Here is a 24,216-nt window from a genome sequence, read left to right as displayed (position 1 = left end):
TCTCCAACACAAAAGCCAAATTTGATTATTATATACAGATTTTTTTTTAGCATTTACTTTCCATAATAATCTCAATATACAGAACTATGAGTAACTAAAGCTTTAAGCTAAATGTAAAATGGTAAACAGACTGGTTTGTATATAGCGTTTTTTTGTTGTTGTTTTTTTTACTCTGAGCACTTTGTACAATTCACTAGTTCACACCCATTCATACATTAACCAGCTCTGTTTGAACAGGAGCCCATTTATTTAGAAAACAAAAACATAAATCATAGTTTAAAAAAGGATTTCATACAAAAACATTATGAATTTTAATGAATCATTTCACGGAAACTAACAGATCACAGTCTACCACAATCACACCACTGCAGCTGAAACTCAGGTGTGTGTTTGTTTTATATCTCTTTGTGTTCCTTCAGCAGCAGGTCCATGTAAGCTCCGGTCACCAGACTCTCCTTAGAAACTCCAAGCTTCTCCATCAGATCCTCAGCAACCTAAAATTAAATAAATATTTAAATAAAGGGAGACAAAAATGTGTCTTTTCCAAAGACAGTGTGAGACTGTGGGCTGCATCTGTTGGTAGATAAACCGTTTAAACCCCACCTGCTGTCCCTCTGCCACAGTCTGCTCTGGTCGCATCACCACCTGAACAAACACACAACAGATTATTCAGTGGGCAGGTTTTCACTTACAGAGCTCTGGATCCATTTCAGCACAGAACTCACCACCAACTCACTGAGGACTTCCTGTCCTCTCAGAGCCCTTCAGATTGAGATCTGACAGCTATTAAAAAAAATAAAAAATAAATCTAACACGATGTCAGAAATGCTGACGATCATGAACTCTGTCCCCCTGAAGCAAAGATGGGTTTAAAATATGTTCAGACACCGCTGGAAATGGTCTGATCCAGCCAGTGCTCCTCAGTTCTCCTGCCTAACCAAATCTCACCAGCTTAAACTTATCAAACGAACTGTTTGCATCAGTGTTCAGATTTTTGTATAAATTCAACTAGAGCTGGGCGATAGAACGATAAACGATATGTACTGCGAAATAACTTTTTCTCGATAGAAAAGTTAAACTATTGCGATAGACCTCATCTCGCTTGTCCTCTTAAAAAGAAAAAAAAAAAGAAAGAAAAAAGAAAAGAAGAACAGCCAATCCAAATTAACCCTTTAAGACCTACCATAGAATCAAGTCCGCCAGAGCTTATATTATATTTTTACATGCTGTGGAGCCATTTTTGGGAGCATTTCAAGTTGCTATACATCAATACAACCATTATAGCCCAGATTTTAATAATATGTATCCATTAAGTGCATAGTAATTACATAAATTGCAAAAAAGTGCAATAAACTACAAAAAAATTGAAAATCGTTTTTGCTTTTTTAACATATATTTGTAGTTAGAGAAATTTAAGAGGCTTATCCCTCAAAACTGTAAATACAAAAAAGTTACACAAACTAGTTTCCCACCACATGAAATTTATTTTGAGTGTCTTCATAGTTTTATTTTTGAAATACACCAATTTTTATACACTGCAGGAAAAACGAAAATAAATATTATACTGCAAATTTGCAAAAAAGCAGCATATGCATCAAAATAAACTATTTCCAGCAGTGCAATATGAGTCCTAAGCATCCCAGAAACGACACAGAAAGTCATAAAGTCAAAGATAACTTTTAAAAAGACGAGTATAGGCCCTGAGGCCCTGATAGTAAAAAAGACTACATTTCCGCGAAAATGACGTCACTTCCGGTTTCGGGCAGGTAATGGCGGAAATGCAAAAGTTCGCGCTGACGTTTATTCCAACGTAGGAAGTGTTATGAACAGCTGATCAGATCGGTAAAGCGTGTTTCTGGAATATTATGTTTTTGTTCCTGCAAGCGCTTTTTATGCAGTCTTTGCAAAGCTTTATGTGGAAGGAAACCGTGACCTAGGACAAGCTGATGGCATAAGATGTAAATACAACTCCTCCGGTTTCATATGCAAAAAAATTTTTGGCGCTAGCTTACGTGGTTGCAGTGCTACTGGGATTTAAAAATAGTTACGCAAAACAGAGCGTGCCCGCTCCGATCGGCTGTAAAGGGTTAAGTAGCGCAGAGCCGAACCAATCACAGCCGCAGCGTCACGTCACGTGACTTGTTACGTACAGCACAAGTGCCAAGCCGCACATGTGTATTTGTTTGGGAAGCAGCCAGCCGCCGTGCCGCCCGGGTAATGGAGGAAATGAGTGTGCCGACTAGAGAAAAATCAACCGAGAGCGTGACTGAAGGTTACCGAAGAGAAAACCGATGATGGTTCCAATGCCGGAGAGATTGTCAAACGGAAGAGCCATAGAAGTTCCGTAGTGTGAAGGTATTTCGGCTATTTCAAGTCTGACAAAAAACAGAGTAGCGCGCACTGTAAATTGTGCCGAAAGCTAGTCTGGAAATACAATAAACCGGTGCATGCTCAGTCTCTGACTGGAAGCGCTAATTCGTCATTCGGTTTTTGTCAGACTAAAGTAACTGTTAAAACTGTTTGAAAAGCTAAGCTATACAACAAGGAGAGATTGAGAATTTCCTTTTAGTTCTCAGTTTATTTGATATTGACAAAAGTTAGTCAGTTTTGTCTGTTCTTCTGTAAAACAAACTAAGATTTATTTTTAGAATTAATATTTTGTTTCTAAGTGGAATTGACAATTTAGTCTGTTTCGTTTGTTCTATTTTGAAACTTAAACGCTTTAGCGGCTGCCTTTTGTGTAGTTTGCAATATTTGCCTTTATTTATCTGAAAAAGTCTCATGTTCCTTAAGTACATCTACCCTGTTGAACTTATTATGGGAAATAAATATTTAAATAAAAACAAGCTGCTGATTATTTCACATTTTACTTGTGAGCAACGGCACATTTAAATCTTACAAATATAGTTATTTGGCTTATATCGTGATAGATATCGTTATCGCCTGAAATGAAAAAATCTTATATCGCCCAGCTCTAAATTCAACCCAAGTCCATGAAAAAAGCGACAGAGTTCTAAGTTTTAGCAGAATTTAGTTTTTGACTTTAATACATATAAAGTGTGCACACTTTACACTACCATCAGGTCTTTATTTCTTTTCATCTTCATTATGTGAGAGGGTAGCTGACGTGTTGACATTAACCAACAGGAACCGCATTTAAAGTCACAGCGTGTCATCTTTAAGCACATTTTGTTGGTGAAATCGAAGCTTTTTAAGCTTTTTGCACAACATTTCACACAGTTTAAGTTTCTGATATTAGCAGATATTCAGCCGGTTTTCTGATTATTCACTGATCAATAGCTCGAGGTAAAGGTGACAGGTTTGCTGACCTCCAGCTCCATGTAGTGACCCAGTCCTTCTACCGTGTCCAGGTGAACTCTGGTCTGACCAATCAGAAACAGCCGCCGCTCCTTCTTTACTTCACCTTTGACCCCGAGGGCTTCTGAAAGGACAACCTGCACAAACATATTTACTGTTATTAAGATTACTGCCACTGAGATATACTTAAAGATCCAAATACACAAGATGCTGAATTTTCAGCTCAGTGTCAAAAATAAATTAAAGATCTGAAAATTAAACTTTTTTGTTTTTAAACATACTGATTATAAAGCTTCTCATATGCGGTACCTTCAAAGCCCACCAGGGGTTGCTACACACACTCTGGCCAGCTGATTTAAGGGGCTAAATTACCTCCCCAACATGTCTTGAAGAGGCCTGGTACTGAACTAATTGTTTGATTCAGGTGTGTTGACCCAGGGTGAAATCTAAAACCTGCAAGACATCTGCCTGGAGTTCCCACCACTGCTCTAAATAGCCTTCTTAACTACCTCAGTAGCTCTAGCTGTCTTTCAACAGCTTGTTATTGTCCCCGTCCCCAAACTCACTGTAAAACTCCAAACACAAACTTCATCCATGTTAGCTGCTCAAAGTACTCCTTTCATCTAAGCAACTCTTTTTTTAGTGGTTGTCATCTCTATCCTTAATCACTCTAGCCTGCTGCACATCCTTATCACCTTGATTTGTCTGCCTAGCCAATAATAAAAGTCCTTTACTTCTTCCTCAGTCTCAGTATGAGCCTTTGCCATCTCTTTCTTTGCTGTATGCCTAGCTTCATCTGTAGCCCCAACTTTAACCTCCCTCTACAGCTCTACACCCTCTCATTCTACACTTTGGCTGTACTATCAAAAACAATTATTACCGTAAATCCCGGACTACAGAGCGCACCTGATTAAAAGCCGCATGCTGTAATTTTAGAAAGAAAATCAATTTTGCACTTGTTCAGGCCGCACTGGATTTTAAACCGTATGCGTTTCACTCGTAATATGAGATATTTACACAGAAATATTACACGTGAGGATTTTTAACGTTTAATTTCATCCGTAAGGTAACATAAACGTGATGGTAACATACAAAAATACATACTGCAAATGCTTTTTTTCCTCAAACAGCGCCTTAAGTATACGTACGTATCAGTAACACACAAATTACGTTGCTTATGGTTTTTTTACAGAACAGTGCACAAACAACATTATGTCTCTTAACAACCGGTAAAAATATATACCATATATATACACTACTTATCAATTTTATTGGTCTACTGCAGGGGTCGGCAACCCTAGGCACGCGTGAAGGGTTAACTGATGGCACGACCATAGCTGGACTGGCAATCCGGCATACTGGGCATTTGCTCGGTGGCCCGGTGACTTTTTTTCTTCTTTGTAACGGTATAAACAATGAAAGGTGGTGGATTGGCCAGATGCTGGTCGGTGTGTAAAAATAACTCAGTTGTTTGGTGGTGGCTATGGCGGAGCTTCCTCAGATGGTGGTGGAGGCCAGCAGGTGGATGAGAGAAAGGGGAGGAAGGAGGAGGAGAGACCCCAGGCAGCCGCCGGTCCGAGTGTAAATTAAAAAAACAAAACAAAATCCACATTCACAGAGAAATCTTGATTTAAGTTATTTCTCTGGTTTGGGGGCATGGCCTACGCTACCTAATTTCATTAACAGTTACATATGTTGGTGCTTTACCTGGAGGCTCTGTGGGTCACTGGTGGGGGTGATGGAGTAACGAGACAGTTTGGGTCCATCGGTGTCCGGACGCTCGTAGAAGATCAGCTGACCTGACCCGTTCTAAGGAGCAAAAAAAACCAAAAATGTAATTTTTTTGTATTTTAAACTTCTCTAAACCTCATCGGTTGTTCTCTGTACCATGAAGTCTCGCAGCTTCAGCCGTCCTTGGCTGCAGCTGAAGAAAGTGTCATGCTGCCTGATGATCGTCCCCTCCGATTGGCTGAGCTCAGCCGCCTTCTGGGCAAACTGTGTCAGGTCGCTCACTTTGGCTTTGATCTCCACATTGGATGGCATGGCTCTACTGAGTACATACAAAACATGCAATGTGTTTGTACCTGATTAAATAACACCAAAATTAACTTTACCTGCACAGAAACTTGTTATGAGTTTTATACTCTAACCTGTAACCTTTTAAAGATGTCCCAACCATCACCAAAGATATTCATGCAAAATTAGACCATAAGTCTGAAAAAGTAACAATAATAACAACAACAACAACAACAATAATAATAATAATAATAATAATAATAATAAGTAATGTGTTTCTTCAATCATATTTCGGTTCTTTATTTTCGTTATTTATTTATTCCTGAGTTTGGCCCTCCATACTAACAGGCTTCCACAGACTCACAGCATCCTCAGTCCCTCATCTAACCGTTTATTTTGAAATTCTATGCCATGTTTGAACAACTCAAAAAGACATATCCAAACACGTAGCAGCGTTTTTAATCCTCAAATACTCTTCTAACAATACGGGATAAAGTATATTCACAGAGACTATTTTTATTATTTTCACAAAACTACGCCACTGCTTCAGAACCAAAACAAAGATGGCGTCTTGAAAGAGGCGTATTAAAATCCGTACATGTACTTCAGATGCGGGCATATTTTTCTTCGGATGATTAGATGAGCCTGTACGCATGAGGATAACTTCTCCATGGACCTCGTGACAGGTCTTCAGGAGTTTCTAAGGCTTGGCGGTAAAGACACCGATTAGCTATGGAAGCCGGTGTTAATGCAAAGGTAGCAGAAAGTGCAACAGTCAGCTGCAGGAAAAAATAGATTTGCACAAATAAAGCTTTTTAAGTCTCACCTGTTCACGAGTCTCTGCTGCTGTCTAACTGCGTCAACGAGGCTTAATTTTGCCGCGATACCATGCCTCCGGGGAGGAGAAGCAGAGGCGGAGGTAACGGACCAATCTAACCGCAAGTCAGCGCTGACTGACGGGAGGAGCCGCAGCGCCGTCGGCGTCTTTCTTCTTCTTGTGCGTTTTATTGGTGGCTGGCAAACAGGGAAATGGTGGATTATCGCCACCAACTGGTATGGGGTGCTGCTGTTAGCCTCTGTTAGCTCCTTCCTTTGAAGTGGATCTAACCCTGTTGGGCTGTGTAACTTTACACTTAACTTTTTATCAGAGGCAAAATATGAATTTTAGGGTATTTTAGGCATAATATTAGCTGATTATGCAAGTTAGTTATGCTACTTCCTATGTGTAACACATAAACACTTTCACAAATTTTAAAACGTATTTTCATTGTTATCAGTTGGAAAATGTATTTTTTGCATAAACATACTTTATTAAGTACTACTCTTTTAATTAAACTTGGCTTGATAGGAGTTTTGAAATACTCACTTCTGTGCATATAAATTCACAAAGTTCAGACTGTACGTCAGAACAAAAACAAACAAAAAAAGACTTTTAGAAAATTTAGAGTGTTTATTTTTTAAGCATTTTTAGATAATGTACATGTCATTTATTCATATCACATTTAAGTCTAAAACAATTTCAAATAAAAAAAATTATATGTATATGAAAACTGTCAGCATAAAACAAAAGTCTAACTAACTACATACAGTGAGGATATAGTAACTGTTTTATATGATTCTAGCATAAGCTAGACAACACCATCCTAAATCTTATATGGGACAATGTTCTTTAGCATAAACATAGAATCTAAAACTAAAAAATTAAAATAAAACAATGTTGTGGATCTGATATGGTTTTCAGTGGCAGTAGTTTCAAACTATTTGTGTAAAAAGTTTTACATCCTTTAAATGTTACATAATTTGTGACAACATATCTGATAAATCTGTACATATTAATCAAACTAAATGACTTGATTTGACACACACACACACACACACACACACACACACACACACACACACACACACACACACACACACACACACACACACAAGGTCTGTGTACAGTTATTAAATGCAGGTGATTTTCTTTATGTGGCTGCCAAACGTTTGTTTATGCTGCAAACCCCCTGACCAACTGTCACCGGTTAGTTGTAAGAATCTTGATTAATCCTAAAACAAAATTTTTCAGTGGTTAATTCAGATATTAGGTGGGTTTTTGAGGTGAAAAGAAAAGATAATTTAGCCCAGGGCTTCAGTTTGTTTGAGTTAGCAGTACATTTCATCAAGGCTTTTAATGGCTTCCTCTTTAGAGATTTTTTTCCAGTCATCAGGAATCTCTCCTCTGCCCTGGAATTTTAGATTATAGTGCTCTTCCAGTGTGTTTTGAAATCGGCACACAAACCATTTCCAGTACGATAGTCTCGACCCATCGGGAGTGATTCTCCATGTGGCATACTTTGAGCCAGCAGTTCTGTATTGTTTATAAGGAATGCTTTCCTCTGAATCATGATGAGGGTAAAACCTGCCTTCGCTCGAAACGTTTGTTGTGCAGAAAGTGATGCACAACTCCTCTGTGCCTTTGTAGTGCCATCCTTGGATCCCATTAGGTCGATGGAAAGGGACGCTGTGGTCATCGGGACTGTGATCTTCAATAGTGTTGATACAAACAGCGGAACAGAATGGACACTTTACCCAGCAACGCTTACACAGCTGATCTGTGAGGATTTCATCCGGCTTCAGTCTGGATTCCTTCAAGTTTTCCAGTGACATGGTGCTCATCTGCACAATGATGGCAGCAAATCCTTTCTCTATCTCTCCCTTCAGAAAGTTAAAATCATTTATGTCACTGAAGTTTTGAGAACAAATGGGATCCAGAGTAAGCTTATCATTTAGCGCACTGGAAAACTCCTTCAGCCACCTGTCTGCCTCTCCTCCCTGAGTTTGGACTTTATGTGTTGCAGTAAATAAAGCTTGACTAACAAGTGAGTTGATGTCAAGAACGTTTTTCTCAAGTAAATTCATGGCTTCATCCTTGTGATCTTTGAAGATGTATTTCTCTACTGCTGCTGCGATAAAAGCTTTTGTATGTTTCCTTGGGTTCTTGATGTAGGTGATGAAATCATCAAAGACTTCTTTCTCAGCGAGGGACTTCAGTATATGTTTTTCCAAGTCCAGAGTGTTGCCACTGAATGCTGGGAAATTGCACTTCATCTGGTCAGCCAGATCAATGGCAGTCCTGTTGTAGAGAGCCTCAACAGTGGAAGCTTTCAGCTTTTCACAGATCAGTTCTCCAAGGACAACAGCAGATGAGTTTCCTTTGCAAAAGCTTCTAAAAACTGTGAAGAACTGTGCTTCCTTGCTTTCTAAATATGTGAGTGGATCATTCCTCATTTTGAATTTTTTATGGGACTCGAGAAGCCAAGTCTCTGCTCTGTCGAACACATACAGCAAGAGATCAACTGTAAAATCCTTCTTCAAAGCAAATTTCCTTTCTGACACAAATTTCTCGACTTCATCTTTCACATGTTTGGCAAGTTCATGCAAGTAAGTTGGTGTGTAGCCTCTTGTTACTACAGGTTTACTTTTCAGTGCACCAAGGGACTCGTTTTCAGCTTTTTCAATGAGCGATCTGATTTGTTGTTGTTCTTTAAATGAGAAAGAACTGCTGAAAGCATATTTTTTGTAAAGATCTACCACAGTCCCCAGAAATTTTGGTCCACTTGTCTTCAGGTAGTCTGAATAATCACCAATCTCAGATATTTTCTTGTATCTCCCACGTCTTTTTGATTCATCTACAAAAGCCAGTTCAAAACCGAGTTCTTGAAGAATAGTACAATAATCTTCTTCCAAGTTGACGTCTACAACTGTTTTAGTATCTGCTGTTAATTCAGTAATCCAGCCGCTCCAAACAGAGTTGAACTGTTTGTTAAGCTCTTCTTCATCTCTGACTTTATCCTTCAGTTGCTGAGCGAGCTCTTTGCTCTTCTGTAGCAGCTTGTTCTCAAAGCCTGTCTTATCATCATCCAACTGTTTACATGCTTTCTTCTGGAGGATAACTCCATCAAGTTTTGTTTTTAATCTGCTCACCTGCTCATCATAAAACTCACTGATTTTGATTTCAAATCGTCCTCTCCACTGAGTCAACATTTCTTTATCCTTGTCACTCTCAAAGTATGTTTTTATCGCTTTCCTAATTTCTTTAAATGTTTTGCTTGTTTCCTCCAAAAGATACTTCTTCTCAACCTTGTCAAGATCACCATTTTCAATTCTGTTATGAAGCTGTTCTTCAGTGGTCAACATCTTGCTTCTAAGGGCCCAGGTCCAGTTCCCATACTGAACCTCAAGTTTTCTGTATACTGCGATTTCAAGTGTGTTTTTAAAACTGAAAACAAAGCTTTCATTCAGAAGGGCATTCCACAGGTCCTCAACTTTGGTCTTGAACTGAGAGAGTGTGATTCCAGCAGACTTTGAAGCTTTAGACAGGATGACGTCCTTTAGTTCTTGGATGCTCTCACTGTAACCTGGATTTGGAGGAGCCATGGGTGGACTGCCCTCCCATAGCTGGGCACAGTATTTCACATCTTTTTGCACATCAAATTCAATGACATCACTGAAGCACTCTGCATCGCAAACCTCCTCTTCAGCTGCTAGCTTGGTCATCTGGTCCAGTTTTTCCTGCAGGCGTCTCTTTCCATCCATGTTTTTCTCTGCTGCTGCCACATCTGTAACATTCTGGTGAACAAACACACAACTGGGAGAAAGATGAACTTTCTTCATCCTCATGAAAGCCTGAACAACAATCTGCAGAATGTCCTGCATCTCAGATGGATTCTCTCCAAAGATGTTGATCAATGTCAAGTTTCCCAGACCAACAACAAATGTTGCCAGTTCATTGTCATGGTGAGGAGTGGCATTACCTTCCAACTCAAGAGCACAGAGTCCTTCAGTGTCCACCACTAGAACATAGTCGGTCTGAAAGTCTTTCTGCATCTCCTCTGATACTTTGAGCAGTTGCATAAAGGCACCTTTGGTGCACCTGCCAGCACTTACTGCAAACTGCAAACCAAACATGGTGTTCAGCATTGTTGATTTTCCACTGCTTTGTAGGCCTAAAACTGACAACACAAAAACTCTCTGGTCACCCAGTTTCTTGATGACTTCCTCTAAAAGACTGGAGATCCACGTTAAAGGCACGTGACCTGCATCTCCATCCATCAGCTCCATTGGATATCCTGATATCATCAACTGTGCAGCCAGCTCAGGATATTTAGACCAGTCAGTGTTGTTTCTCTCCTGCTGTATTTCTCTATGGGCCTCATAGAGCTGTCCCATTTCCCTGAAGATGTGCTCCAAGCCAAAAGATGCAGACTGCAGTTTTTTGGAGATGCCTTCGAGCTCAGCCTGTTTTCTCAATAGCAAATCTGATTTGTCATGTTTGCTTTTCAAAACCAAGACCTCAGACCATGTTGTATTGTAACTTCTGAGAATCAAAGAAAGATAATTTGTGGAGAGCGCATCTATTAAGATCTGAGTCCATTTTAGGAAATATTCTTTGTCTATTGGTGGCAATGATGAGAGGCTTCCAATGAACAGCTCCATCAGTTTACTGCAGGAAGCAGCACATTGTTTCTGACGGATTCTCATCAGTTCTTGTTGCTTTTGACTTCTCTCCTTTTCAATTTCTCCTCTAAGATGAAACAGCTGTTTGTGTATTTTGCACCAGTCACACCAGAGCTGCCCTTGAACAGCAAGAAATTCATCTTTGATCTTCGAGACATCCATGTTGTCTTTTGTGAGCAGATTCATTATTTGCAAAGCAGCAGATTTCCCTCTTTGACAGGCTGGGTCACTTTCATCCACTCTGGTTCCAGAGAGCTCAGCCATGGTTTCAAGATGGAAAAATGGCTTCAAGTTGGAACCATCTGGAGAAGATAAAACTTCTCTAATTATCTTTTTCAGCTGTTCAGATACATCCGCTTGGTTTTTATCTTTGAGCCCGATAATGTATTTTCCATTTTTTGTCTTAACATCATAGCAGTCATCAACAGTGACACAAATGAGCGACTTCTTGGACTTAAAAAGAGTTGCTATGAAAGAACTACTTTCTTTGTTTTTCTGCAGAGTTTCAACAAGAAAAATATTGATGGAGGATTTTTCAACCAATATTTCACACTGTTCTTGAAGTGACAGCGCATCACCATGAAGATTACAAAAGGCAATGCAGTCATTGAAGGCATCATTGGGTTTTCCAGCAGGACAGTACCAGGCAATCTCTGCCACACCATCCATCAGATGGCGAGACTTGATGCTTCCTAAGCAGTTTCTGTGGAAGAAGGTGCTGTGACGATCGTTGAGCAAAGTGTTCATCAGCTGAGATTTAGACACTGACAAAGAACCCAGGCGGAAAAATGACACCAAGGGTGTCTGAGCTTTGTAGACTGGGATGTTCTTCATGGTGACAATTTGTGAGTCAGGTTCGATTTGAGTTACCTTCCAGCTTTTTGTTATTTGTCTGAATGTCCACAAAGGACACACAATCTCCTTTGATACTGGGTCAGGAACAAGCAAAGGTAAGGCATACTGACACTGAGCGAGCTTTGCAATTATGATCTGTTTAAGGAAGCTGTCTGAGCAGTGATATACTGCCATCTGAACATCCATTGGATGCAGAGGAGTCTGTTCTTTCTCATGTGTGTCTACGCTTGTTCTCAATAAAGCCTCTAAATCACCGTCATCCGTCTCAGTGATTTCAGACACCGTGGGATTTAAATAGGCCATCTCAAGACTGTCTGTTCTTACAAGAATACATCTGGCCCTGTAGTCTAACATCATCAGTCTGTAGAGAAACATCTGAGCTAGATCTTTCTCAGATGTGATGTGGTGCAGTTTTATAGGTGGGCGTATTTGAAAAAAATCTTCTACTGAAAACTTGAGTTGGAGTTTGTCTTGAAGATGAAGTCTGCTGAGCAGTGTCTCAAATTGTCGATGGCATGACTTCTTCTGTGAGAATGAAATTAAAATATCTTGTCACATTAAAGAACAAACCAAATATTCATTTCGATCATTTGATAGAAATGTTTATTCTCCTACCTCCTCTTCATTTTCACTCGCGTCATTATCTGACGTTCCTGCGGGATATCAATGAAGCAGAACCAAGCAAGTTGGAATCAGCACATTTCTGTATACACACACACACACACACACACACACACACACACACGTATATATATATATATATATATATATATATATATATATATTAGGGGTGCAACGATACACAAAATTCACGGTTCGGTTCGATACTTTGGTGTCACGGTTCAATATTTTTTCGATACTCTCTGAGCCCTTGGTATTTCTCCAGCTTCTCGTGTTCCTTCTTCCTGATATTGCTGTCATTCGGAACCGCTACATCGATCACTACGGCCGTCTTCTTCTGTTTGTCTACCACCACTATGTCCGGTTGGTTAGCCACCACCATTTTGTCCGTCTGTATCTGGAAGTCCCACAGGATCTTAGCTCGGTCATTCTCCACCACCCTTGGGGGCATCTCCCATTTTGACCTCGGGACTTCCAGGTTATACTCGGCACAGATGTTCCTGTACACTATGCCGGCCACTTGGTTATGGCGTTCCATGTATGCCTTGCCTGCTAGCATCTTGCACCCTGCTGTTATGTGCTGGATTGTCTCTGGGGCATCTTTACACAGCCTGCACCTGGGGTCTTGCCTGGTGTGATAGACCCCAGCCTCTATGGATCTTGTACTCAGAGCTTGTTCTTGTGCTGCCATGATTAGTGCCTCTGTGCTGTCTTTCAGTCCAGCTTTGTCCAGCCACTGGTAGGATTTCTGGATATCAGCCACCTCCTCTATCTGCCGGTGGTACATACCGTGCAGGGGCCTGTCCTTCCATGATGGTTCCTCGTCTCCCTCCTCTTTCTTGGGTTTCTGCTGCCTGAGGTATTCACTGAGCACTCGGTCAGTTGGGGCCATCTTCCCAATGTATTCTTGGATGTTCCTTGTCTCATCCTGGACTGTGGTGCTGACACTCACCAGTCCCCGGCCCCCTTCCTTCCGCTTAGCGTACAGCCTCAGGGTGCTGGACTTGGGGTGAAACCCTCCATGCATGGTCAGGAGCTTTCTTGTCTTTATGTCAGTGGCTTCTATCTCCTCCTTTGGCCAGCTTATTACCCCAGCAGGATACCTGATCACGGGCAGGGCGTATGTGTTGATGGCCCGGATCTTGTTCTTACCATTCAGCTGACTCCTCAGGACTTGCCTGACCCTCTGCAGGTACTTGGTGGTTGCAGCCTTTCTAGCGGCCTCTTCATGGTTCCCATTTGCCTGCGGGATCCCCAGGTACTTGTAACTGTCCTCTATGTCTGCAATGTTGCCTTCTGGTAGTTCAATCCCCTCAGTTCTGACTACCTTCCCTCTCTTTGTTACCATCCGACTACACTTCTCCAGTCCGAACGACATTCCAATGTCATTGCTGTATAGCCTGGTAGTGTGGATCAGTGAATCGATGTCTCGTTCACTCTTGGCATACAGCTTGATGTCATCCATGTACAGGAGGTGGCTGACAACTGCTCCGTTCCGTAGTCGGTATCCGTAGCCAGTCTTGTTAATGATCTCACTGAGGGGGTTCAGGCCTATGCAGAACAGCAGTGGGGACAGAGCATCTCCTTGGTAGATCCCGCACTTGATGGTGACTTGTGCTATGGGCTTGGAGTTGGCCTCTAGTGTTGTACGCCACATCCCCATTGAGTTCCTGATGAAGGCTCTTAGGGTCCCATTGATCTTGTACAATTCTAGGCATTCCAGTATCCAGCTGTGGGGCATTGAGTCATAGGCCTTCTTGTAATCAATCCAGGCAGTGCACAGGTTGGTCAGTCTGGTCTTGCAGTCTCGGCTGATTGTTCTGTCTACCAGTAGCTGGTGTTTTGCACCTCTGGTATTCTTGCCAATTCCTTTCTGTGTCCCGCTCATGTATTGACCCATGTGCCTGTTCATCTTAGCCGATATGATGCCTGACAGGAGCTTCCATGTAGTACTGAGGCAGGTTATTGGTCGGTAGTTGGAGGGGACCGGTCCCTTCTTGGGGTCCTTGGGGATCAGGACCCCATATATATATATATATATATATATATATAAGGCAATGCATATATATATATATATATATATATATATATGTATGTGTGTGTGTGTGTGTGTGAGATATGTATATGTTTTGCTATTGTGTATGATCAAAGTTCAAATAGAAAATATTACCCTTCTTATTGGCTTCAGATGTCGCTTGAATCTTGATTATAGAGTTTTCTGCTGGTGCTGCAGTGTCATTACTCTTTGACTGTATGTCTTCATTCATAGTGTAGCTCTAAAAAACAGATATTTTAACTTAGCGTGCAGGTAGAGCCACCGACCTTTATAACAAAATGATGACAAGCTCTTGATTTTTTGTGAAATCAAGGTCTTTCTCGCTCTCAAATGACAGTGTTAACCACTCGATAACTGAAAACTTAATTTATCTCATCAAATTCTTGTTATTTAACCTCAGCTGTTATGGCTAGAAATTACTTTCTTCACAAATAAAATTTTAAGCATTAGAGAATAAAACATATTGATAAACATCTCACACATGTATCGTAACTTGTTGCTCCCTGTCAGTATTCAACAAAGACTGAACCAAAATGAAGCAGTTTGTGAAAAACTACGTAAGATAAACCAGTCCACCCCAGGATTAAGTAAACTGCAGAACCACTTTTAGCAGCAATAACTTGAAGTGATCACTCTTTCACATCGTTGCTTCAATTCTTTGAGATTTGTGGTCGTTTATTTTTGCACAGCTCTCTTAAACTCCCACCACAGAATATCAGTTGGGTTGAGGTCTGGTCTTTCACTGGACAATTTCAACACATTTGTTCTTTTCTTTTTCAGCCTTTCTGTTGTAGATTTGTTGTGTGACATTTAGTTCAAAATATCTTTTGACTTCTTTAGTATACAGACTTCCTGGATGACTCAGCGACTGTAAGGTTTTCTGTGGATGCAAAATCATCACGTCTCAACCACAGTGCAGACAGTTGGTTTGAGGTGTTTGCGGTGATATGCTGAGTTTGGTTTTATGCATTATGGGTACACATCTCCACTCTGTTCTCATCTGTCCGAAGTGCATTGTTCCAGATATATTTTGTGGTTTGTTCATATGAAGCTTTGCAAATCTAAACTTTTTTTTAGAGAGAGAATAGAGACTTTCTCCTGCAGACCTTCCAAAGAACCTGTATTTGTTCAGTCCTTTTCTACTGACATGACGGTTAACATTTAGTATGCTAACTGGGGCATGTAGAGTCAAGAGCTCTCATGCTTTTGCAGTTTCTCTGATCATTTCACGTCCGACATTTATGTCCACTCCTTGGAAGATTGTATTAACACACATTTCTCACACTGCTCCAGATCTGCACATTGCCAAAACTTGGTCACAGTTGATGACGATGGTGTACTTAGTTTTTAACACACTGCTACTGCAGTTTGGCTTTTTTTTCCTGTTAAATAAATGATGACATTGTGTAGTCTGTCATGTTTTGTTGTGCACCTGAGGTTGTGTTTCAGAACCTGGTAAGGAACAGATGATTTTATTATATTTGTAAAACAAAAAAATTGACAGTGTACTTTCTTTTCATCAGAGTAGACTGCTATAAGTAGACTTAGAGGAGCAGTTTGGTGTTCATTTTGCTATGACAGTGAACAGGGACGATACAAAGACTTCATCTTTACCTCTGTTTCAGCTGCGCTCTTCGCTGACTCCTCTCCTGCAGGGTAAGTTAACAACAGGCAGGTTAAAAGATCGAACATTGAAGAAATGCTTTATCAAGTGTCAAAATATGTTATTTTGAAGAAATGAATCTCCTTCAGTTAAATATAAAGAGTCTTAGTTGTATTTATACATTGATGTATTAATCGAGATGCTGCCCCTGTCAAAGGTGACCTCTTTACTTTCAATCCGTCCAACTGAAGGATTGGAGCCAAACGTTTTACACACTGCTAAACAGTAACAGAATGAGCAATAATCCATTAACAGAAGTTACGCTTCACAAACTACACTGTGCCTAAAATAAATAACGACACACATATAAAATAAGGTAATGTAAAATAATATGATGTATCAAAAGACTACTGTTGTTAAGATACAAAATAGCACATAAAGTTAGCAAACAAAATTATAACTGTGTGAACAAACTGATAAATTGCCTGTTTAAATGTCACATGATCTGATTTACATCTTCTGATTGGTGGTGCTGAGGACATGGTCACTTTTCAGGACAAAGGGAAGTGACATTTTTGGGTATTTGCTAATAAACCATGTTTTGGAAGAAGGTCAGTGTCTAGAAGTGAACCAGCTCAGTTATTGTGCACACTGACAGCTTTTACATGATATCGCTCATTTTGAATGACGTTTAGACACTTTTGGATCTGAACTGTTGAATCTGTTGGATTTGTAAGACTGTTTATTTCTTTGCAAATGAGCAAAGCATAAAATAGTTATTTCCCTCAATGCATGTTACTGTAGAAGTAAAGTTTTCATTGTTACCCTTCTCAATGTTTAAAGGTTGTGATGGAGTCCAGGTTTCAGATTCTCCTCCTCCTGTTGCGGTGTCTTCTCTTTTCTCTGACTGATCTTCATTTTCATCTTGTGGCTCAGTCTGAGTAAAGAAGTCACTTGTATGACTTTATTTGCTGGCTGCGATGTCTGAGATTCAAACTGTACATGTGATTTGGCTCTATATAAATAAAACTGAATCGAATTGAACTTGTTATTATGTTCAGAACACAGACGTTGTCCTTTAATGATGAACAAACATTAAAGGGTAAAACATTACCTTTCCTCTGACTTCACGTGTGATCTCCACTTTTTCTTCTACTGCAAGAGGACATAGAAAAGATGATTGTGCAGTCAAGGCAACTGTTCTTTGTTCATGTTATTTGCATATTGTCCATGGTAAATGGGGTTGTACGCCGTCTTAGTGACTGGACATGGATCAATACTCAGTACTGAGTTTTATATTGGTTCAACAAACCGAGAAGATTTTCTGACCACACTGATAACAATGTGTGGAAGGCAGTAATTAGTATGCTGACTCTGAGGTAAATTATTTTGCTGCTTGCAAAAGATATTTGACTTTGTTGTTGCTGTTGCTTTAGTGTAAAGCGTAGTGTAAAAACATCGGATTTCATACAGAAATATAACTTTAATTAATGTTTACACATATGTCTCTGTGCTGAGCTTCATGTCTCTTCATAATCATGACAGAGGAAGACATTTTTTCCATTTTTCTGCTGTATGTACGAGTTGTTTTGGGACATGCATTTTTAGAGATCAGAGCTTGAAATATGTACTGAGAATTGTCCAAGAGCAGCCAACAAAAACACTTAAAAGTACTGAAGGAACAGTAAGTAGAGATTACACATTTGATATCTGTAGAAACACAGATTGGACCAAGCTGGACTCCTGTCCTTCAGAGCTTCTCTCCTTTGCACACTTTTGTGTTTAATAAGATTAATAATTCTTCTTCATGTTTAAACTCCAATGTCCAACAAACAACTCCAAAAAATATATTTTAAAATGCTCGGTCAGGCTGTCGTGATTAGATTACCTCTATTATTGGTGGAAGATGGTACAGATGCATTTTCAGTTTCACTTCCTGTGCTTGTAACGTTCAGCTCTAGGTGCTGAGCTTCACCAGTTTTATTCAATAAAGGCTGAGAAAACAGGTAATAAATAACAGGTTAGATCTGAGATAAAATGTTGAAGTGTTTGACTGTAAGGATGTACACAGAAATGCAATTATTTGCAAATCCCATAAACTGATATTTTATTCCTAATAGACCACACAAAAAATAACTGATGTTTAAACTGAGGCATTTTAGTATTTCACTAAAAATACAGGCTCATTTTGAATTTGATGGCAGCAACATGTTTCAGAAAGTAAGTACTTTAGTAGGTACTAAAGACAAACAGCTGGAAGGACATTTACAGCTAATTTGGTTGACAGGTCAGCAACATGAGCAGAGCATTTTAGGGTTTGTGGCAAGTAAAGATAGGCAGAGGTTAATCAATCTGCAAAGGAACTGGGCATTGTGGGTAACAACAATTGCTTGTCATTGGTTTTTGTAGATTTAAGCAAAATGTATCTTATGGACATGTTTGTATTGTATATCTTGAAATGTAACTCTTAGAAAATGAATATGTGTGACAGCTGTACGATTAAATGTGAGAATTATATATATATATATATATATATTTTACCTTTGTTGTCGTTTCACTTTCATCCAACTCATCTATGGAAAAAGAAAAAAAAACACAACTTATACATAATGTCAGGTTTGATTACTACATTTAAGTCCTGAATGTTTCAGTTTGTTACTTTTAAAGTAACAACAGTCGCCTCAAAGCACATTACACTATGCAGTCCCCTATGAGCAGCGCCTAGCGTCAGTGGGAAGGAAGAACACCCTTTTGAAACGAGTAGACCTCTGGCAGAAACAGACGGGCAGCAATCAATGCAACCAGCTAGAAAGGTGAGAAAGAAGAAAAAAGAAGTGCATAGGGAGAAAAGACAAAATGCAAGAGCTCAGACTGAAGTAAATGATCCGCATTGTGAAGAAGTGAACAAGCCCGCTCAACTGTGGGATAACATGGTACTATGAGGTATTTCAGATACGATGAAGTATTGTACATTCAAATCTGGATTTAATAGGAAGTCAGGGAAATAAGCTGATCCAGCAGACATGCCAGTGCAGGCCCACAGTGGGTAGATGTGGGTGTATTGTGGAACTGTAGGTGTGACAAATCCACATTTATCTCATGGAATATGGGGCCCAAGTGGTTGTGCAGACACAGGGTCCACAGCAGTTTTGCCCTGTTGGGTCCTCATGAGGGAAACCCATCATGGGCTCCATCAAGCAGATAAAATAAATGAAGTGAACGACTTTATATAAATGTAGGTCAGATGATTTATCACTTACTTGCGATTTAGTTATCAATGTTCAGTTTCTACGACTGTAAAGAGCAATTAAAACGTTAAGTGTGCTACATTAGCAGTTTGAGTTGTATCTAATAATTCATTAAAACAGATGAATGTTACAGTCAGTATTTAGCAATGCTAGCTCTTCACCATAAAATGTCTTTAACGGTGGCTGCTGGAGTCTCTAGTTTATGTTTGAGTTTTTTTCTCAGTGGGTTTATTCCAAAGTGGGAAAATCAATTTGAGAATAAGAATGAATTATGCTTCCTTATCATGGTCTCCAAGCCGGCATGGGTTCCTCGCTGCTTGGAAAGACTGGCTCAGGCATTGCTAACAAGGAGTAGGCTTCTTCGGCCTGCACTGACTAAAGAGCCCGGTTAGCTGACAGTTTATTTTGAACAATGTGGAACATTAAACCTGCCATCTACAACTACAAAACAGTCACATTTATTATATGCACCACTTAGCAGGGCTGTGGAGTGTTGGTGAAACAGCTGCAGAGCCAGAAGCACATAGTTAGTTTGCTAACGGTTAAGCTAGTTCACCTAAAAAAACACACTCATTACAGAAATGCTACAGGCACAGTCTGCAGTTAGTTATACGGGGTCCCTGCCTAATTTGTGTTTTACAAGCAGAACGAGTGTGCTATTTAAAAGATGAATTAATCAACTACAAAATCAGCTAGCAGCAGAACACCAGTGTGTACAGAGAGATCACAGTAAATGACACAGTACCGTCTGTGGCACAGCAACAGCAACACAAACGGAAGATTTTACACTTTCTTCTTTTTCTACAAAGTCTACGGTTTCTTTTTCCTCCTTTCTTTTCTGCTGTCTGCTCAAGCTCCTCCATCTCGGTGGATTTTCATCCAAGCAGAAGATCAGTAGTGTAATCTATCAGAGATGATTCAAAAAGAGAGATTAAAACAGAAAATTACAGAAAACAGAAAATTAAATAACTGCATCTTGGTTTCATTTTGAATCAAGGAAAAAAACCACAACTTTATCATAGCAGCAGATTGCAGAAATGAACTTTAAACAACTAATGTGCTTTTCCCCAAAACAAATACAGAATAAACTGCGACCTTAGCAGGTCAGCAAACAGATTTCAGCGGAGAGCTACTGTTGCCCAGACTAACAAGAAGACATAGTGACACAAACTGAAAACCGGTTCTGAATTTAGTAAAATTAGAAGTACCACACTGTGAAAACACCTGATTATAAGAAAAGCTTCATAATATTAGCATTTCTGAAATCTAACACTTTGTTGTTGTATTAAAAACAACCCCAAAGTGAAACTGACCACACTTGAGTGAACATGCTGCTTTTGGTTTTCTTTTCCATCTACATGTGAACCAACCCCTTCACCCTGCCTGCTATCCTTCATTCACAAATCACCCCTGACACACTTGTTCCATTGAAAACATTAACTTCTATAATTACAAGGCTATACATGTCTTGTGATCCACAATGCTGGCACTGTGTCTGCGCACGTGTGATGTGATCTGTGTGCGTGATGATTTGTGTTTGTGATGTGTGATGAATGATTTTCAACTGCAAAGAATGTCACAAATATTTGCAGACCTTTGACTGCACATGAAGTTTTTGAGCTTTTTGAGATTTGTGAAGTTAAACAAAAAATGATCCGTGGTCAGAAGTCATCATAATGTGTTTTGGTAAATATGAACCATTTTCAGTGTTTCTTTACATCTGGCTTTGACTGCGTCCTCTCTAAGGTCACTAAGAATGAAAAGGTGGCTTTTTCCCTGTTTTTGTTTTTTTAACTTTTGTCTCTGACTTGAAGGTTTTTTTCTTCTTCCTTTATATATTAACTGTCTACTTTGTTACCTTTACAAATGTGCTGATTCCTGCATTGACTGCAGTCCTTCAGTTTGTGGACAGAAACAAATGAGTTCTCAGTCATTTTCCTATCATGTAAAAAAAAAACATCTGCATCTGAACAGGGACTCAGACCAAACTACCTAGTTATTTGTCAGCTGCTCTAACGACTGTCTTTTGCCTTAGAACTGCTCCTGATTATATTGTATGTATAAAAAATGTTAAACTAATATTTTTGAAAGCCCACATAAGAATGGAGGAATATGGCAGCAGGGACTTTACCGATGAGCAAAGAGTGGAGAGTACCAAACTTGTCAACTAGACAAAACTGACAGTAAAAGGAAGCTCAACCACATCAAATGTGAAAGCAGCAAATATGAAAGTTCATTCAAAAGTTCAAAGTTTGGTAACAGTTTTTCACAAGAAAACTAAGTAAAAACAATGTGTATAAGATGGATAAATTAAAGGAAAGCCCAACATAAAGCATCTTAGACCACATGCTGGATGATCATGTGCTGCAAGAACAGGTTTAGTGCTTGTTGGCATTTATTCTCCAAGTATTTCTGGAGGGATGAGCACAGTTCTTAAGAAAATAAATTCCCAGATTTGGTGTTTTAACCACAATATGGGAATATGTGCATATCTTTGTGGTCAGACGTTTACATCCACTCATCATGGGCATGAATGTCAGGGCAGTTTTGGGCTTTTCACAGTTTCCTCGAACTGTTCTTGATTACACAGCATACCTCCTTGATGACTTAATCCACACACAGTCCAAAATATACAGACAAGCTCAAATACAGACATACGCTCGCATTAATATAGGGTTTAACTTTTTGCCTTCAACAAATTTCTGGCCTAAATACAGTTGGATATTTGACCAGAATTAGCAGAATGTATTTAAATTCATGCCATGAATCCATGATTAGTGTTTGTAACTCTCTGATCACAGCTGCACGATTCACTGTCATCCTTATTAAACCTTTTAACCCTGGTAGAGCTAACTCGGCTTTGCAGTGAATGAAAGTAACCGACACACACACACACACACATGCGTGTACTCACACACAAAAATGTTCCACAGTTAATACGTACTCACCTTTCCTTTGTGTTTCTGAGCTCGGTCCAGTTTGTGTAGATGCAGCTGCGTCTCAGTGAATCTTATCAGCACTGTTTTATAGAGTTCAGCGACCTTTGACTGGAGATCTGCCCCTGACAAAGCCTTCCCACAGGCTTTGAGCCAATGTCATGTAGTGTGAGAGGTGAATGAAAGTAAAAGTAAAAGTATGATATCATTGCTGCATTATAACATTTACCAGAAATGTTGTGGCTTAGAAGAAACTGTGGGCTCTTCATAACTGAGCATCCACATCAACATTTGTCTTTTTCTCTTCATGCAATTGGCTCAAGATCTATCAGATCATTACAGTGTTCAGTTCTTTAGAGACTTTAAAGCTCTTAAAGAGGATACATTTCTCCAGACACTGCAGGTGGTTATTTACACATGCAGTTGATTATTGTGCTGATAGGGTGTGGTCTGTGGTTCAGAACAAAGAAACAATGTGTGCAGGTGCATGTGGGGGATTCCCGTAGTGCCACTATGCTACAGCCACACTGTAATGTTTTACACAAAACCAATAATTAAGATGAATGTACTCTGAATGGTATTTGCAAACTGTGTTAAATAAACCGTTGAACCCCACCAGCTTTTAAACTCACACGACTGGAACATCTTACTTTGACAGTCATCGGTTCATTTCAGTCTCCACTTTTTAAAAGAGTCAAGTGTCTCATCAGATTTAAAATTAAAAGCATTTCCATAATATTATATTAAACCCTCTGGAATAAATGCACGAATAAATCACCACATAAACAGTACATATAACTACATGCAAGGTCTTATACAGGAGCATAACTGCTTCTAAATTTAAAACTTAAAATTCAGTTATGTTAGCTTGTGACAAATGTTAAGAGATATCTTTTTTTAATTTCATATATTGAAAAAAGCTCTTGCTGTGGATAAAAGTTAGCTCATTCCTCTTAAACAAGTATCCACCCATTCACAATGTTTTAAAAAAGATGTTTTTGTTTAGAAAGATGAAGACAGAAAGCTTAAGTACTGTTTCTAATGTCTATCTGAGTGGCAAGCCTACAGCCAGTATTGGTATTATCAGAGTCATTTTATGTTTCTAAGATGTTGAATTAGTTATTTAATTGCATTTCTGAACAGAAAATTTTGTTTCCGTATTTGAATGTTCTGCTTGATTAATTTCTTAGAGAAGTTCGGTGTGATGAAGGAAGATTTGATACATATAGCACTAAACATCATAGAAGACATTTGAGATAGTGGACCATATAGCATAACATCAACATAATGGCTGAAGTGAACATGGTTGTAGAGTATATGACCCAAACAGCATAGAAAATAAAATAAGGCCAAGATTTGACTCCTGGGATATTCCACTATATAGAACAAAACCTCCTGCTGTATCCTTTACAATGATACCATGGTCAACTCAGATCCAAGAGAAAGGTCTTTAGGTCAGTCTAAGCGAATTAACTTTGGTTAGATTTTTGAGTAGAACAAGCAGTGCAGAGGTTTCTACAAGACTGGGATCTGAACTAAATCTAAACAAATATCCCAACATTACACTGAATATAAACTCAAAGCTTACTCTGAAACTAACGAAAACAAAACTAAAAGTAAATATACTAATAAAAAGTTAACTGAATAAAAAAAAACCCTCATAAAAATAATAACTAATGAAAAATACTGAAAATACTGTTGATGAATATCTGTTCAAAACATACAACATGCAAATATGCAAAATTATTTTTTAAATATTGACCTTTTTACTTTATTAAATGGGTGTAGACATCAATCTATGAGTAATTTCTTTCATCAGAGGTCCAAAGGAAAGGCTTAAGGTCTAGGTAGGGTGGCACATACCTCTTCAGTGACAAAAATATGTCAAAATCCCCCCATATGTAAATGGAGTCAACAAAATATCCACAAAAGCACTTTAAAACCATTTATTTATCATTATGTCTTCTAAGAAAACAGACATTTTAGGGACAGTGCGACTGTACAGTTATTGGATAAGGTTTGATAAGGCGTGACCAGCAGCAGTGGCAGAGCCTCACACTG

The 24,216-nt window shown here is 39.2% G+C and overlaps 3 protein-coding genes across 3 annotated transcripts; all 3 read right to left on the bottom strand.

Moving 5' to 3' along the window:
• Positions 1-211: 211 nt before the first annotated feature.
• On the bottom strand, positions 212-6,340 carry LOC145421580 (uncharacterized). Its single transcript, XM_080292061.1, has 6 exons — positions 6,161-6,340; positions 5,206-5,365; positions 5,026-5,127; positions 3,330-3,455; positions 604-645; positions 212-494 (listed from the first exon to the last, which is right to left on the bottom strand). The coding sequence occupies exons 2-6, from the start codon at positions 5,359-5,361 to the stop codon at positions 396-398; spliced, it is 525 nt and encodes a 174-aa protein (XP_080148187.1). The 5' UTR covers positions 5,362-5,365; positions 6,161-6,340; the 3' UTR covers positions 212-395.
• A 994-nt stretch (positions 6,341-7,334) lies between these two features.
• LOC145421579 (interferon-induced very large GTPase 1-like) lies at positions 7,335-12,175 on the bottom strand. Its single transcript, XM_080292060.1, has one exon. It carries the CDS (start codon positions 12,064-12,066, stop codon positions 7,483-7,485), a length of 4,584 nt encoding a protein of 1,527 aa, XP_080148186.1. The 5' UTR covers positions 12,067-12,175; the 3' UTR covers positions 7,335-7,482.
• Positions 12,176-15,706: 3,531 nt separating this feature from the next.
• LOC113009409 (uncharacterized) lies at positions 15,707-22,613 on the bottom strand. The gene is made up of 7 exons (XM_026147683.2): positions 22,168-22,613; positions 19,965-20,123; positions 18,513-18,544; positions 17,860-17,965; positions 17,086-17,126; positions 16,797-16,908; positions 15,707-16,017 (listed from the first exon to the last, which is right to left on the bottom strand). Exons 2-7 carry the CDS (start codon positions 20,080-20,082, stop codon positions 15,941-15,943), a joined length of 486 nt encoding a protein of 161 aa, XP_026003468.2. The 5' UTR covers positions 20,083-20,123; positions 22,168-22,613; the 3' UTR covers positions 15,707-15,940.
• Positions 22,614-24,216: the final 1,603 nt, after the last annotated feature.

The sequence above is a fragment of the Astatotilapia calliptera genome, chromosome 17 (assembly GCF_964374335.1).
Source record: "Astatotilapia calliptera chromosome 17, fAstCal68.1, whole genome shotgun sequence".
In the NCBI taxonomy this organism is placed as follows: Eukaryota; Metazoa; Chordata; class Actinopteri; order Cichliformes; family Cichlidae; genus Astatotilapia; species Astatotilapia calliptera.
The sequence above is the reverse complement of the archived record's forward strand: the minus strand, read 5'-3'. Positions and strand labels throughout refer to the sequence as shown.

Coding starts and splice junctions, on each gene's coding strand:
- LOC113009409 (XM_026147683.2), bottom strand. CDS start 20,082: ATGGAGGAGCTTGAGCAGACAGCAGAAAAGAAAGGAGGAAAAAGAAAC. Junction 18,545..19,964: donor CTGTTGCTGTGCCACAGACG/GTACTGTGTCAT, acceptor CTTTTTCCATAG/ATGAGTTGGATGAAAGTGAA. Junction 16,909..17,085: donor CACGTGAAGTCAGAGGAAAG/GTAATGTTTTAC, acceptor TTCTTTACTCAG/ACTGAGCCACAAGATGAAAA.
- LOC145421580 (XM_080292061.1), bottom strand. CDS start 5,361: ATGCCATCCAATGTGGAGATCAAAGCCAAAGTGAGCGACCTGACACAG. Junction 3,456..5,025: donor GTGACCCACAGAGCCTCCAG/GTAAAGCACCAA, acceptor ATGTTTGTGCAG/GTTGTCCTTTCAGAAGCCCT. Junction 646..3,329: donor GTCACTACATGGAGCTGGAG/GTCAGCAAACCT, acceptor GTGTTTGTTCAG/GTGGTGATGCGACCAGAGCA.
- LOC145421579 (XM_080292060.1), bottom strand. CDS start 12,066: ATGTTTCTCTACAGACTGATGATGTTAGACTACAGGGCCAGATGTATT.